We start from the raw sequence: 16,718 nt of genomic DNA, 5'->3' as shown, positions 1-16,718 counted from the left end.
AAGTCAAAAACTAGAAACTGCATGTAAAATGCTTAGATTAACCTTAAAATAGGCTGGCAAGGACAGAATCTAATCTATAGACAAATAAGCACCATAAAGGAGGTGGCTGCAAGTCCAGATTTAGCTAACAATTTGTCCAAAGACAAAAGACTGCCCATTTACGAAGCTTTTCTCTAACACTGCAAACATTTCTTCCTTGACTGGGGAAATAAAATTCTGTTTCACTGAACTGCTGCCACAAAACCTTCTATTCACCTGGAATAAAAGGATACAGACAACTTAAGTAATACTGTAAGAGTAAGGCAGGCTTCTCAAGACTGAATTATTCACAGTAACTTAATAGCATTCTGAACTCAACCATGAAAAGGGAAAGGATTAATGCTGCCTCAGCACCCTCAAAATGCAGATGATCCAAACCCAAAACAGAGACTCATGTAATTCTGGACTGCTTCAGTAATGAAGTTCACCTGTGTGCTACCCCCCTAATTTTAACCAAATTAGTTGTCTTTTGTTCTGGTTTTCATCATGTTGCTTGGAGGTTTTAAAATAGAAATGCATAATGACAATATTCACTCCCTTCTAAAACAGACCCAGCAACTAGAAAAAGTTAAAATGATTTAATTTTGTCACTTGCTTGCCACACAATTACTTGACTACTTTTTCCTGTTCAGGGACTGAAACAACAATTCAGTGTTGACACAGGGAATAAGACCCACTTGCTGGTTATTTAAAGAGACTTCCTCCCACTTACCACTGGCACAGCTGTCTGAGACATCTCTCCTGCTGCCAGTATTTGTGGTGGTCTGACTGGGATGCTCAGGGGATTGGTCAGCATATTGTCAGCTGGTTTTAACTGGAAGTTACTCCAGCCTCTATTACTCTGAGTGCCACCTCCCCCAGTGCTTAGTTTACTCCACTTACTATATATATTCTCAAGGAGGAAGAAAGAAAGAGGTGGAAAATCCCAGAGGGAGGTCTGACATTGCAGCTCACTCAGCAATTTGTCTCCTCTCACTCTGTAAAGTACTGGTTGGTTTCTAAATTACATCCACCTACAGCATCAGTTTTTGTGGATTTTTCTGTAGACTGCAATGCACTTTTCTCTAGAGCTAAGGAGTACAGCACATCATGAACTGGGAGGAAGCATCAATATTACCTGGCCTCTTGTGGTACTGATAAAGTTTCACACCAGCAGCAATGGGGGCAGAGCAGTAGAAATGCACAGCAGCTGCCACTCAAGTTGATCTAAGTTATCACTGATGCATGATGTGCATGAGCAACACAAAACTATGACTTTAAGTCATGCAAAGCAGAGAAATTAAAGCAGAGAAATTAAACCATTCATATAGCTCATAGGTATACTTATAGACCCATGGAATGGTATCCATATACTGCTACCATCAAATAATAGGGAAATTATGAAGTAATTATTGAAGAAATGATGAAGAATAGGGAAGATGACTTAACCTAAACTATAAAATTAGATCTCTGACAGAAGAACATGGTTGCAATTAGCTTTATGGCAACCTTTGTGCTTGTGCTGTACATCTTGCTTTGAGGGAGGTATGGGAAACTGCTGCCTATTTTAGGAGTGTTGGTTTAGGACCTATAAATTTTGGACTGAGATTGAAACCAAAGTCAAACTGTGCCATCCAGAAGGGAACTTGCTTGCAGGATCCTCACATCTTCAGTTTTGAATGGCCCAGAAAGGTCCCTTAAGGTATTTTTTTCTTCTGATTCGACAGAGTTCCTCCTCATTTCTCTTTCCTCCCACTCCAGAGAAAAACATTCCCAGTTGTTGCTGGCTTATATAGGTTGACAGGACAGCTGACTGCTTGGGTTACACAGGGCTATATTGTATCCCCTCAAGAACCAGCCAGACTAAATGCTTCCTTTGGGACCAGGGGTCACTGCTGGGCTGTAGGAGCACATCAAGTGCTGTCTTGAAGTTGGAATTTCCAAGTCAAATGCTCCCCTAAAAATCATCCTCTTTCTCCCACCTCTTACAGTACAAACCTACTTCAAATCAGATATCTAAGTAACCAAAACCATAGTACCTGTACTCAGTTCTGACTTAGCCTCTTAAAACAAGAAGGCAGAATACTGCCTTTTGCCCAGCTACTGGCAACTAAAGCAGCTTTGGCTTTTGGTAGCTTGGGAAAGGATTTTTCAGTTACATTTCTACTATTTACAAAAATTCCCTGTGTAAATCCTGTATTTAAATGTTTTCAAAATAACTGTAGCTCCCCTCCATGCAGCAGAAAGCACAATATTATCCATCCCATGTAGGTATTTCTTCCAGCCAAGGGCTTCTCTAGTTCATCCTTACAGAGACCTCTTATTTATCACTCCTGCAAGACAGTAAATTACTGCCAGCTTCTTGAGATGCCCCTAAAACCCTGCTTTTCCAGGCATTTCTCTCTTGGAACTCCATGCTGTTGTGATATGTTCCTTAACTCTCAAACTTGTTTGAAGGATACCCTTGAGGTAAACTACAAGTCATGCCTCAGCTCCTGAGCTGCTATTTGGCAAGCAATGGAGCACCCAGAAGCTGACACTTGAGAATTAATGACACATTTCCTGCTTGTCTACATCATTGCCAGAAAGTCTTCCCACTGCTTTCAAGCTACTCGAAGCACTTAAAGCCAAAATAACTGTTGCATGGGCTGCTTAGAAGTAACAACTTCCAGGACAGGTTGTAGAACTGAGCAGATGCCAAAACTGTCAAATACAGTGAGGGAAGTGAGGCAAGGAAAGGTTTTATATGGACTTATTGTTGCTTTGAAATCCAGCTCTCTTACAATTTTAAATACACCAGACAAGCATAAGAATATTATTTTTTTTAATAAATCCTACATTGGTGAGTCCCTGAAAAACTACACCAGAGCTGAAATTTAGAAACCTGGCACGTTTAAGCTCCTCAACCAAGGATGCTGAAGCTCCTGTGTGAAGATTCTAGAGCAAACATCCCTTAAGGTCATGCCTGCCCCAAGAAGAACAGATTTCTCGTGCACCCAAAAAATAAAAACCTCTGAAGCCCCTACAAAGACCAAGTGAAGCACCCATGAAGATGAACAGCACACAAATCTGTGACTGAAATAGAAAGGTGAGAGCCTGGTGAATCCAGCAGAAACCTGCATCAAGTGCAAAATAATCTTTTCCACTAAATGATCAGTGAATTAAACATGCAGGGCCACACCTCAGGTTCTGAAGCCAGAAAAGCTGAGTAATGGCAAACATCAAACTGTCATAATCAAATATTTCAAGCAGAATAGGTCCACAAAAGGACTCAATAATCCAGGCTGGCATGTTCTCTTACCAGTAACCTCAAATGTGACTGTTCAGTTAAACTTCCACCTTGAGAACTGTGCCTCACTCAAATGTGGCAGATTACCAGGGTAAGAACTTCATTCCTAATTCCTACAGAAACCAGACCAACATTTATTCACAGAACTGAGACTCTCATGGCAGGAATACTGGCCAAATAACCCATTTGTTTATCCAACCAGTTGAAGGCCAGCCAGCCCTTTCCTTTAGCTGTCTGTCTCACCAACTCCATGACAGCAGAGGAGCTGCTGTTTGTGGCCACTGGGTTATAATCAGCTTTTCATTTAAGGCATACATGTGTAGCATGGTAGAAAGCCATTAAGGAAAAAAACTCAATGAGTAGTAAAGTAAAATACATGTTAGGAAACCCATCCCTAAACCAGGTAAGAGCTGATCTTATTCTTAGAAACCTAAAGAGTCATCTCTTCTGAAGAGAGACCTTTGACTCTTTAGGCACTTAACTCATCTCTGAATTTCAAAGACTGTAAAAGGCCAAATTTCAGGGAGTCATTTCAGATACCAGCCTTGCTAAAGAAATACAATACTAAGTGTATGTGCATATACTATTAGATTATGGGAGGTTTTAAGCAATCCTAAACCAGATTCATCAAAGCCCTCCCCCAGGCACCAGAGACAAACCCCAGGTAACTGTTTTACTGAAGTTTTGAGGGTGTGGACTGACCATGTGGCTAAGTGAGCCCAGCAGGCACCTGCTGCAATATGGGTGGTTGTTTCCCCTGCTCCCAGCTGCCTCCTTTACTGCTTCCCCCATCCTCACACCCATATCCAGCTGATGTGCAGGGAGCTGGGTCAGGAAACCAAAGTGTGACTTTAGAGTTTTCCATTGGACTGGCTCACCACAGGGATAGATGAGAACCAGTACTGGTAAAGAAGGAGCATGGAGGTGGGGGTGACTCTTCTGACAAGTTTTTGACAAACAGGCTCTAGTCTGTAAAAGCTTACTTCAATATTAGGTTATTTCCTAGATGAATGTATAACCCTCTTCACCACAGGAAAAAAAATAATCTAAGTATCTGGACCATAAATTCCTGGTGAATCTTGTAGATGGATTATTTATAATGGACTTTATACTACTGGTACTGCTACTGCTGGCCCCATTACAGGGAAATTACATTAGACACAACAGACACATTCTGGCAGCAGGATTGAAACTCAATTACTCATTCAATTAAAATGTATGGAATCTAATACTAATACTTGCAAAGAAAGGGCAGGTCTTCCTACATAATAACAGGTACATTATAATTACAGAGAAACTGACAGTCTTGGCTTTGTTCTTTGTACGTGAAGGTGGCTCCTGTAGTCTAAAACAAATAGACAAAATGCAGGTCATTCCTTTAAACTGGAAGGAAAAATATTCAGGTCTGGGTGTGGAGGTCTCAAACCCGTTTTATTGGGCACTTTGCCATTGTTATGACAGCAGGAGATCATGGAAGGGTGGGAGCCTGCACTCAAAATAAAAAATATAACTGGAAAAATCAGCATCTGAAAAAATAGGCACAACCTGGGTAGGGGAAAAGAGGAAGGAGAACTGAGAACTGGTAGAGCATAGAAGAACACTACAATCTATTCAAGCATTGTTTATGTTTAAAGGGACATTGCATTCATATAGGCTCAGACCACCAGACCCTCAAAGAGGTTAGCATTGTCTTGACAGGTTGAATGGAGATACACAGCCCTATCAACCATCATTACAGACTTCTGAAAAGAAACACTTCAAGTAACTCCTTACTCTAATTAAGATTCATAAACTGAGCTTTCTGCAGCTGTTGAGATTCATCTCCTGGTTTTGTCTGGAGGTTCAGGGTGGGGATCATTGTGGAGAACAGACTCTAGCAGACACAAATGCTACTTGTGCAGCTGTCTTGGGAGGTACAGTGCTGAAAGGACTCAGCATTTCTCCTCAGAAACCAAGCCTGAGATGTGCAGTCATCTTTTTTCAGATTTAAATTTGTCTGAGTGCTGACATACACTGTCACCCAGCCATGTGCCTGATCTTTCACACAAGAGGCAGTCAGGAAACAGCAGCATGAGTATCTCATCCAAAACTGTGAGGTTTTTCTGAATCTACATAATAATTCTCCAGACTTGTGACAAGACAACATTTTTTCAATGAAGATATGAATACTAGTAAGGTTTATTTCCAAATCCTCTCATTGGTGACCATCTATATCACCATGTGTGCACAGGTGTGTAATACTAATCAGTAAGATCCACAATTTCAGCTGGAACACTTTGATTTAAGGAGGAAAAAGAATGATTATGTATTAGATGGCTTCTGCTGAGGCCATACCTGGTTTGGTGACTACCCTCACTAGTGCTAACCACAGTAAATGCTTTTTCTCACAGGCATGAAATTCACAGCCTAGAGAACATTCTCAGCCAGGGCATGCTGATATGATGACTTGATACTACATAGTGTATTTTTGTAGCACTTGATGTATGGAGTGCCTCACTGTTTTGATATTTTATTCTCTTGACAGTGGTACAGAGCAGGGTAAAATCTGTACTCTGAAGAGGAAGGTCTAAAGCAAAGAAACAAAGTTATTTGCTAGACATCAGACTGGAAGTTATGGCAGAGCAGGACTCAAGTGGTATGAATCAGCCGTGCTTTCTAAAGGGCAAGATTTAGAGTTTTTCTTACAAAATTCTTACAGTTTAGCTCTAATGAGTAACACTATTGGAAGTAAACAGCTCTTGTCTCTCAGCAGTGGCAAGGAATTTGGGAACAAACTGTTAACTCCAGAGCACAGGGAATCAGACTGTGCATCACCTATAATTTTCCAGATTGGAAAATTATAGATTTACAGATGTGGCTCCAAATAAAGATACAGGCAGCTGAGTAAGAATCCTAAATGCTCAGAGGAAAGGAAATAGTTCTTCCTAGTTTGTCATCATCACCAATTCTGGCCATTCTATTCTGTTTCCCTTCAGGCCTCAGACTACTTCACACAGTGTTCACCATGGAATGACACTTGTTCTCTACATACAGGACCATTATTTAATTTCTAAAAGCACAAGAGCAATTCCAGGAAGGGCTGCCTTCAGATTTGCTGATCTGAAGCTCTGCTGTAAGCAGAGAAGTTTATTCTATATACTAAAGCCTTCTTCTCTATTAACAAGATGCTGCTTCTATAATAGTTTTTATGATTTAAACAATTACAAGCCAACTCTCTGTAGGCTTAGGGGATGGAGCACATGAGGTAACAGTGTGATAAAGGGTTTTCATCTTCCTGTGAGAGCAAAGAATAGATCTAACAAAGCCAGATGCCAAGGTCTGAAAGTCTCATAACAAACTGGCAAAATGCAGGGGAGAAAAAAAGGACAGCTATGGCATATCAGAAGTCAGGCAATTGCTTTTATATGCAAGCCAGGAAGTCTGTCTTGGTTGTATTTAAACAGTTGCATATCTCCTTTCTAGTAGCCTGCTTTAAGGACTGATTAATGTGTTTCTTTCAGTGTGGCCTTTTACTGACTTGTACTAAAGGGAATGACCAAAGGGTTTTTATAAAACACAAATGCATCTCAATTTAGCATAACTACCTCACAGATGAGCACTCAGTGATGAACACCACAGCAGTGTCAGGTGATTTTTATTGTCTTGTAATGACAAACACTTAAATCCTAAACATCAGGTTTTAGGGCCTCTCAGACCCTGTGTCCCAGCCAAAGACCCAACTGCATGGATGTTAACTGCTATTCACTCTTTCCCTGGTATTGCTCTACTGGTAAACAACCAAAGACAGTGCGCTGAAGTTCTCTATTTTTAACAGATTGAGTCTATTCATGGATGTTTGATAGATAACATTCAGCAAAGCACAGTGCTCTGAGCCTCCATTCCAAGGCAAGTCAGACAATTAACACAGGCACTCATCTTGCAGAGCTACTGCCATGCCTCAAGTGTTTAGAAACCCAGTCTAGAACCACAATAAACACGTTTCTGTAACAGCCTACAGGATGAGACAAGAGTGTGGCTGAACACTTAGCCTGCAGACAGCTTTTTCCATGTTTGTTTATGCAACAGTTAAGTCTAAACATCTCCATAAAGCCAGGCAGATGATGCCATTTTACAGATGAGAAGTGCACAGAAGAAATGAGACTTAATTTGACTTGACTCAGACTACTGAGCAGAAGTATCAGATTTAATGTCTTTTCATGCATGGAAGGCTATTTGCATACTCACACATAAACAAGCTGCAAAAGCTCTCTTTACCAGCAGATGAAGTTTTCTAGGATAAAGCCCAACAGAAACAAAACAACTTCCAACAACTGGAAGAAGTCCATCTGCCAAAGGCATAAGCAAAACAAACATATAAACAAACATAAGCAAAACACTCAGTGCCATGGTCTAGTGACTGTGGCGGTAGCTGATCAAGGGTTGGACTCGATGATCTCTGAGGTCCCTTCCAACCCAGCCTATTCTATGATTCTATGATTCTATGATTCTATATAATAAACATCAATGAACATGCCTAAAATTTGACAGCTAACATCTTTCTCACCTGTTTTCATCATCCAATGGTTACTTAAAGCATTTCAGAGTAACACCATAAGATCAGAAAAAACCCTCTAATTTGCATTACTAACAGAAAAACCTTTTAAAAAAAGAGAAAAAAAAACCTTTTAAAAAAAGAGAAATTAAGTCAAAGCATTGCAGCACCCTCTCGTGGCAAGCTGGAAAATTATGTTCTCCATAAGCAATGGGCTCAACCCCCAGCTCCCCTCACCTTCCCAAGTGCCCTTGTACAACAGGTATGGAGCTCTGGGAATTGAAGGACAGGCAAACAAGGATATAGATGAAGGCCAAGGATCTGGTATAACAACTAATAGAGATGAGGCACTAATTGTAGGCACCCCCAAGCAATGTCCACAAGGACACTGCACCACCAGAAGAAGAAACAACGTGTGCTCGTAGTGGGTGACTCTTAAAGGGCTCTGAGGCACCCACCTGCTGACCAGGTGAAGAACCATGAGAAGTTTGCTTCCTTCCAGGGGCAAAAATCCATGTCAGTGAAAGGCTGCCACAACTTGGGAAGAATACTGACTGCTAACTCTTGTTGCTTTCCCATGAAGGCATAAATAACACAGAAAACATAAGGCTGGGCAAAATCAAGGCACGATATAGAGCACTGGGTGTGCAAGTTAAGAACTTTGGGGCTTATGTTATCTTCTCCTTCATCTTGCCAGTTAGAGGAAAAGGAGCTCATGTTCTCTTCTCCTTTATCTTGCCAGTTAGAGGAAAAGGGGCTGTGAGATATAAACAAATAATGTGTAGCAACTTCTGGCTAGCAGTTGGTGCTAACAGTAAGGATTTGGCTTTTCTGACAATAGGACCTTCTATGATGACCATAGGGGAGGGGATAGAATAAACTTGTCAAAGCTCATGTCTCACTTGATGCCAATCCTGTCAGGATGAAAGTGGGTTTGAAAACAAACCAGAACTGAGTGATACCAACACAAAGTGATCAAAGAAACAACTTTCAGAGCACCTGTTTAAGGTCTTGCCTATACCAATGCCTTTCTGTTTGGGCAAGGTGCCACTCTAAGAGTAATTTCACCAAGACTCAACACTATATAAAGAGCAGATACAGGACATTCACCAATTTCAAGTTCAAGTTTGAAGAACTTGATATTTTAAATTTAGTACCTTAAATCTGAGCCTGAGAGCTGCCAACTCCTAGACTGGATTTTTTCATAGATGACAAGATGAAAAAAAAATTTATAGGAGAAAAGGAAATGCAAATCAGTTCTTTCACTTGTACAGAAGGGAAGCTTTACAGTTAAAATCCACATTATAAGAAAAAAAAAAAGCATTAAACACAAGCAGTAATTCCATGCTTCTGCAATGTAACTCAGACCTCTTAAGCTTGAGTTCTGCTGCAGCCAGTGACTTAATGGAGGAAGAAAGCTATGCCACTAAATATTTCAAGAGATCTTCAAGGTTATTCAGATCTCCAAGAGTCCATTTCCCTCTTCCCAGATGATGTAATTTGTATCAATTTTTTTTTAAATTTGCATAAACAGACTTCTTTTATTGCTAAACAGTCAGCATAATTTCATTAACTGGCAAGTTCTGACATACTAGATCACTGGACCAGAAATAACTGAAATTATTTCTTTTTATATTCTTTCAATGCTAAGCTGATTATTTTTTCTATTTTTCTTCTACCAAGTAAATTACAGAGGTTCTAGCATAGCTGTATTTTGTCTCTGCTTCTGCTCTTGGCTTTTCTAAGCAGCAACACTAAATTTATATTCTCATCAGTTGCACAGCCTCCCACAAGTTTCTGAATAGCAGCAGTAAAACTGAACAGTCTTGTTAACCCCATGACACAGCTGGTGAGCAAAATGAACCCTGAGCAGCAAAGGCTTTGAAAGAATCTTGGTAAACTGAGCTGACCCTGCAAGCTAAGAAATGCCTGGTTATATTAATTTCCAGTCCAGTTTGGTTGGCAGGGTTACCTTCACAATTCAGGGGCTAAAAAGTGATAATGTTTTCAGTTTTTGTCAAGAAAACAAGTTCATGGTCTATAAACACCTTTTGGACCCCTCATGTTTAGTGTAAATGTAGGCAGCACTGATACTGATCTACTTGGATAATATTTAAACAAGCTCCTAATGAGGAAGTTTCTTCACTTTGCCATTTCTGTATGTTCTGATGTGTCTACAGTATTCTACAGTCAACTCTTTCAAAAATTATGGGTCTAATTGAACACAGATTCTGAAAAACTGCAACATTTCATGACCTATGCTACATACTACCACTAAAATAGCCAATATTAATATCATTTCTTTCACCCAGAAATGTTTGACACCTGTTTCAGGTTTTTTAGACAGGTTTTGACATCTATTTCAAAATTAGCCACGGTGCTCAGCAACTTTTGTTGCACTTGACCTGCAACAAAAGTGACTTGGGATCTTATCCCAACCCACTGTAAATCCCACCTGTGAACTCCAAAGAGTATATATGTGTGTATATATATATGTGCACTATTCCATTGTACTTTAATCCACCCCTGGGAAGAACAGAACAGGAGGAGGATATTTTGTTAATGTTTTTTTTGCTTTCCAAAACCAACAGTCCTGTAAATTAACATTTGGTTGTGCTCCAGGAGCTTAGAACTCATTTTTGTGCCTGATTTCAGTTGTCAGCTATGTGGGGAAACCCCCAACCCAGAATGGTGCCCATTACAGGGACCTCAGTCAGAAATCCATTTACACCTGACCATAGATCAGCTCAGGAGGCACAACAGTCTCATTCAACATGCATCATTATACCCAAGATTGTACTTTAAAAGCATTATCTCTGGGGTTGAACATTTGAAACAGAAACTCCAATATACTTAAATTCACTATTAGAGAGGAGCTGCAAGATTCTCTTTTACCTTTTCCTCATTTTCCCTTCTGTTCATTCCTGTTCTTTCCTCTGCAGTATTGTCTTTAGCTTACATATCCCAGTTGAGATGTTGACAAACAGGAGCAATAGAGACACACTTGATGCTTTGTTTTGGGGATTATTATAGGAAAAAGGAAGGAGAAATAGATTGGGAGCTGCATAAGGCCACAAATCCAAAATGTTCTCATCCTGCTGACCTCTAGTTTGATCCCTAATTTGACCCAAACAGCAGCAGGTGATGGACATACATATAGCTTAGAACAAGAAGCTGCTGCTTCAGTTTCACTTTAGTATAAGTAACAACAAAACAATCACCAGAAAGATCAAAATCCAAGCCAATAACATTATCAAATTAAAAGGATGAGTGGATGCAGAACTGTCCAACAGAAAATGAGGTTTCCTCCATGGAAAAGTTTTTCTTAAGTAATTGCAGTACCAACTCTCAAACCACTACTGTCATAGAATACTTTAAAATAAATGTAAGTGAAGCTCTAAGTTTCTTAACACATGTAATTATTTTTAATGGGAGTATCATAGTAAGATTAGAATCCTAAGGACAATGTTTGGGTGGGAGTGACATGAGAAGAGGAAAGGAAATTCTTGAAAAAGTTCAGTATTTAAAGAAATACATTTAAATGGCCTATAAGAAGATTGAAATTAAACTGATTCAATTCTTAGCAAGAGGTTTCTGTGCATCTTTGTCTCCTCTTCAAAACAGGCATGTTATTTTTTGACTGTTTTTTTAAATTCCTGTGCTGATGTAGCTGATACTAACAGTCACCTATTATAATGTTCATTTATAGACAGTTGCAGATAAGCAATCATACTGAGAGATGCTCATATCTTTATAGACAGACCACAAAGAACCCAAAACTTCCTAAGCAGATACGGGTAACATAACAAAGCTTTGTTGTTGTGGTTTTTCAGTGTTACCAACAGGAAGCCTCAATGGTTTTGTAAGAGTCACTTATTCTAGAGAGAATCATCTCTATGGATAATACCAAGATCAGCCTTTAAAATAAAGTCTTTCCTAACCACAAAACCAGAGAAATGTCAGGGATGATGCACTAACAGTGAGGGAACCATTAGTTCAGACCCAGCAAGTCAACTGTGTTGCCCTGCTCAGCACAAGCTTTCTGTGTTCAGAGGGAGAGAGGCTGCTGGTGGCCCAAACAACTATAAAAAATATTTCTTTACCAGTTAGTTCTCTGTTAAGGATCCTGTATTCCTACTTTGACCTGCAAAGCCAGGTGAAATGTGCACTACTGCTGCCCAGCTTTGGGTGATCCATAACTGCATGCTGCTGAAGAAACTATTGCTGTAACTTAGGCTGTCAGGTTCAGAAACAGCTGTAGGTGAGGCTTTAGTCTGAGGTCACCCATCCTTGGACTTCTGAAATACAACCAGGTGAAAATGAACTTGGGAGGCACTGAACAAACCCATCTTCCATTTAATAACTTTCACGTGCATCTGTACTGCACTATATTTACATATAGAAACTGCTGTTTCTTGTTTTGTGTAAGGTGGATTTTAGCCCTGTTTCTTATGAATGTTGCTCTAGGCAACTGTCAGTGGTATTTAAAAGACAGCCTAAGGATAATGAGCATACTGGAAACATTAAATTCTGACAACTAAGAGAAACGGGCTAGAATAAATCACACACTCATTTAGCTTTACTTACAAAACAAAGATTTAAGAAGAATGATTTTACTTCAGCAAGGACTGACCTGCTTTGAGAACAAATAAACATGACATACACTGAAGTCAGTGGGTCACAGAACAGGTCACTTCTCCTAAACAGGAGTGAAAACATGATTTCAAGCCTACTGTCCCAGAATCTGTAATTAGTACCAGCCATAAAGTGTTCCTAAAGCCAGCTACAGCATCTCTAGGAAATAGTCCAGCTACCTTCCAACTCTAATTATGTGAGCTGTCTATCCTGCTAAATTAAAAAAAAGATGATTTAAGCCACTTCTGACAATTTGTTTTGGTGTCCAGTAGCTTACACATTCACTTTCCACTTGGTCATGTCCCTATTTTAAAAAAAAATCTGCCTGGTTTTGGTTTTTTTTTCTGCAAAGCCCTGCACTTGCAAGCAATAGCAAGTTGTGAAATATTGCTAGAACAACCTGTACCACACCATCTGCTGCATGTGGAAAACTGGGGAATCAGAGATCTGTCTGGGCTTGGAAATCTGATTTTTGAGTTCATTCTAACATCTTTTTGAAGTAACTTCATCTCAGTCTTCCCTTCTTTAGTTTCTGTTCCCTTATACCAAAAGTACATAAGAAAAATGTATGTGTCAGGAATTCTAACAGGTCAGGAGTCCCTTCCACTGAGTTAGGAGAGTTCTCTCATTTGTGAAATACACAATATGCAAAAATACCAACTTAAGACAGAGGTATAAAAATGAGTACTGGATGCAGCTGAATCTGCAGGAATAATTTAGCTATCACAGGGAATGATGCAATAGAGAACACACCTATGATTCCATGTTCTGCAGATGTTTCTGTAGGCACTTAGCTGAACTATCTGTTACTCCCCAAATAAGTTATTTATATTTTATGGTCCCACAAGATTTCTGATGTACAGTGCAAAAAGTCAGGCACTGAACACAGTGATTATATTCCATCTGCACAGGGCATTTACTTAGAGGAAAGTCTGCAGGCAAGTACCTCTGGCCCAAGCTTCCTGCATTTCACTGGGATGAAAAAAAAAAAAAGAATGTTTTAGATTGCCCACAAAGTGCAGTTGTTAAACTGACCCTATTTTCTCTCATTCTTTACATTTTTCTGCATCCAGTCTTTCAGTTTCACTGAATTTCAAAGGGATGGTGTTATTTTATAATAATATATTTTATAATAATAATATAAGACTATTTCATCACACTATGTATTATTATCTTCCTATTTTAGAATGCTTTTACCATGTGATATAGCACTCTATCTGCTTTAGGGAAGTTTTAATGATAATTTATTTTTTAAAGTATAGGCTTCTCTTGCCTGACCTTGGTGCACACAGCAAAAGGTTGCTAAATTCCTCCTCTAGAAAACAAAACAGGGAACAAATGTCCTGTGCCTACTGGATCAAAAGCTCAAGTGTGGCAGAGCCTTCTGCTACCCCAAGGCAACTGTAGCAGTATTGCAAACAGGTACTGCAAAGGCTTTCCATTCCAGGATTTAAATAATCTGATTTTCCTGCACTATGTTTTCTACAACACTCAGCAAGTCTCTTCAGAGATGAAAAGCAAGCTAACACTGTTCCAAAGAATATCTTGGTAGAGCAGGCAGTTATCACTACTCTTCAAAAAGAAAATTGGAGCATGTCCCTGTTCAAAGGTCAAAAGAGGAGCTGAGCAGAGCCCATGCTGTTGGCTGTCATCAGTTGTACCCCTTCCCTCAAACAAACTACTGGAAGGATAAGGAGATAAGCTGCTTCCTGTTCTCTCCCCTTCTCTAAAAAGGAAAGCAAGCTTATCCTGTAATGGCACCAAGCACTTCTTATCTTTGCTGCTTACACTGACCTGTAAGAATTTGGTAGTAACTTGTGTTGGCTACAGCTTCTCCCTCTTGAGTTGCTGTCCCTGTAGTATTAGTGAATTCTGACACAGCGTACATGGGAACACCAGTGTGGGGAATAACCCTCCTGTTTGCACTCTTCCTTTCTAGCACATTCCTAGAAATGTTGATACCTAGCACATCAACATGCTCCATGATCCATTGCTTGCTCTTCTAAGTCACAGATCACATGCCAGGAATGCTGGCAAGGGGACACTTTGAAGGGTTAATTGGAAAAGGCTGCAAAATCCATTACTCTCTTTTGCATCTTGGAGAACTCTGCTCCACAGCTAACAAATCACATCAGTGTATCAGAATGCTTAGGACTTTCCTGCTCAACTATACAGCAGTGCTTGCTGAATTCAGTAACAGAGTGACCTACAACCCCCAGAAGTCTAGGTGTCTTCTCATGACACAACAGCAGGGTACCACAATATGGATTTCCCTGTTCTTTCCATCAAGCAGACAACACCTTCAAAAATTAGCAGGGCTGAGGGAGGAGCCAGAGGGTGTTTGTTCAGGATGCTGTGCAAAATTACTACTAAAGCATCAGCAATAAAGGCAAAGATGCACTTAAGTCATCTCAGCTGTGTTATTCTGAAGTAACTACACGTCCTCACATGGTGTGCCCTGCTTCACACAAACACCCTTTCTGTCCTTGCTTTGTGAGAGCTAGAGCCAAATCGTCATCTTGGTACCAAAACATGGAAACACAGAAACACAGACAGTTTGTCATGAGCCTGCTCTGACACTCGTGTGACTTAACATCATCACTAAGTCACACTTAGTCTACACACAGCAATTTTCCTCTGCTGCTAAAGGCCAAGACTTCAGGGTATTGAGCAGAAGTGGTGTCAGTGCATAACTTTCAAGATCTACTCCTAACATTTTGAATTTGCAGTATTAGTCTATTTTATAATTTTTTTTTATTTTTTTTTTTTTTTTGCCAACAGTGGGTCAGGAGCTTTAGCTAGCAGGGAGTTCTGTTTTGGTTTTAAAGTGGATACTGCTCCCTGAACTCAAAAGCTGTGATAACACTGAGATTTCAAGAATCAGATTTAGTGCTGTGCTCTTGTTTTGATAGATCCTTACGTGTTAGCAGTAACAGCAGATGATATTTACATTTAGAGTGCTGGTTGAATGTTCCTTAATCTTTTTGCCTATGCTCATTCTATTAAGCAAAAGAAAATATGTATTGTCAGAAGCAGCCTTGCTCTATAAATATTGGCATCTCTCTCCACCTCATGCCAAACAATCCAAGCTCTCCATAGCACATTCTGTTCTTCAGGATTCAGAGATGCATCCACACACCTATTCTCAACACTCCTGTCAAGGCAGACAGACTTTCAGCTTCCCAAACCTGTGCGTTATGTTAAGGTGTTGCCTTTCTGATTGTACTTTGAGAAAGTAATCAATACATCAAACATTTCCTGTATCAGCTTACAGCAGTAGGAACAGAAGTGAACAGGCAAAAACTTCAGCTGGGACTCAGATGACAGCTAGAATGCCCCGCTTAAAATAAAATTACTTGCTCTGTCAAGAGCAATGTAGCAACAATGATTTATAGATCTAGACGGGCAAGCTACAAGCACCTCGGTAAACAGCAAGACAAAGCATAGGAACGTTTACCTTTATAAACACAACCAGAGCTAGAACCAGCTGCAGTGACAGCTACCGAGCACTGATAGTTGGGCTCGCCGGCGGTGCCCCCTCCCTCCAGCCGTGGAAGGGCGGGGGAAGGCTCCGTCCAGCGCCCCGCAAGAAGTTTTCACGGCCCCGATCTCGCTGCCAGAATCTGGGCCGAGTCCGACATCCCCCGGGACGTGGAAGCAGCACCAGGGGCTGTCCCGCTCCCACAGGCCCCTCTCCTCACCCCGGCACCTCCAGCAACCACCTCTCCCCTTCCTCAGTTACACCCCCACCAACACCAGAGGAAGGGAAGGGCGATCTTGTCCCTTGTCCTGATCCCCCCGATCCCCGGGCGACCGCATCCCCCCCCCCGGCCCCTTCCTCCCCCTCACCGTGTTGGGTGAAGATATTGAAGCCTCCCTCGGCGGAGCGCCCGGTAGCCTCCCTCCGCCGGCCCGCCGGCCTGGCCGCGCTGCTCCCCCGCAGTCCCCGCGGCTGCTGCTGCTGCTGAGGCGGCGGCTGCTGCTGGAGCCCGGCGCCCGCCTCCCCGACGCGGCCCACCTGCTGCCCCATCGCCGCGCTCCCGCCTGTGGCCCACGTTCACATGCCGCCGCCACCACCGCCGCCGCTCCCGGGCCCGGCAGGCAGCCTCCCTTCGCTTCTTCTCCTGGCCCGGTCCGGTCCGGCTCGGCTCGGCCTGGCCCGGTTCGCCTCGCCGGCCCCCGCGGCGCTCCGGCCTGGGACTCACGGCCTCGCCCCCTCAGCCCCCGCCGCCATCTTAAACCACA

General features: G+C 41.4%; 1 protein-coding gene across 2 annotated transcripts in view; it reads right to left on the bottom strand.

Annotated features, from left to right (window-relative positions):
- Nucleotides 1-16,503, bottom strand: part of ABL2 (ABL proto-oncogene 2, non-receptor tyrosine kinase) — a 39,276-nt gene extending 22,773 nt beyond the window's left edge. For both annotated transcript variants that reach the window (XM_030455058.1, XM_030455059.1), the window contains exon 1: nt 16,323-16,503. In XM_030455058.1, the coding sequence (XP_030310918.1) occupies nt 16,323-16,503 (181 nt within the window). The remainder of the gene's footprint in view (nt 1-16,322) is intronic.
- Between the last annotated feature and the right edge of the window lie 215 nt (nt 16,504-16,718).

This window comes from Calypte anna, chromosome 8 (genome assembly GCF_003957555.1).
Source record: "Calypte anna isolate BGI_N300 chromosome 8, bCalAnn1_v1.p, whole genome shotgun sequence".
Lineage (NCBI taxonomy): Eukaryota > Metazoa > Chordata > Aves > Apodiformes > Trochilidae > Calypte > Calypte anna.
This window is presented reverse-complemented; position numbering and strand designations above follow the sequence as displayed.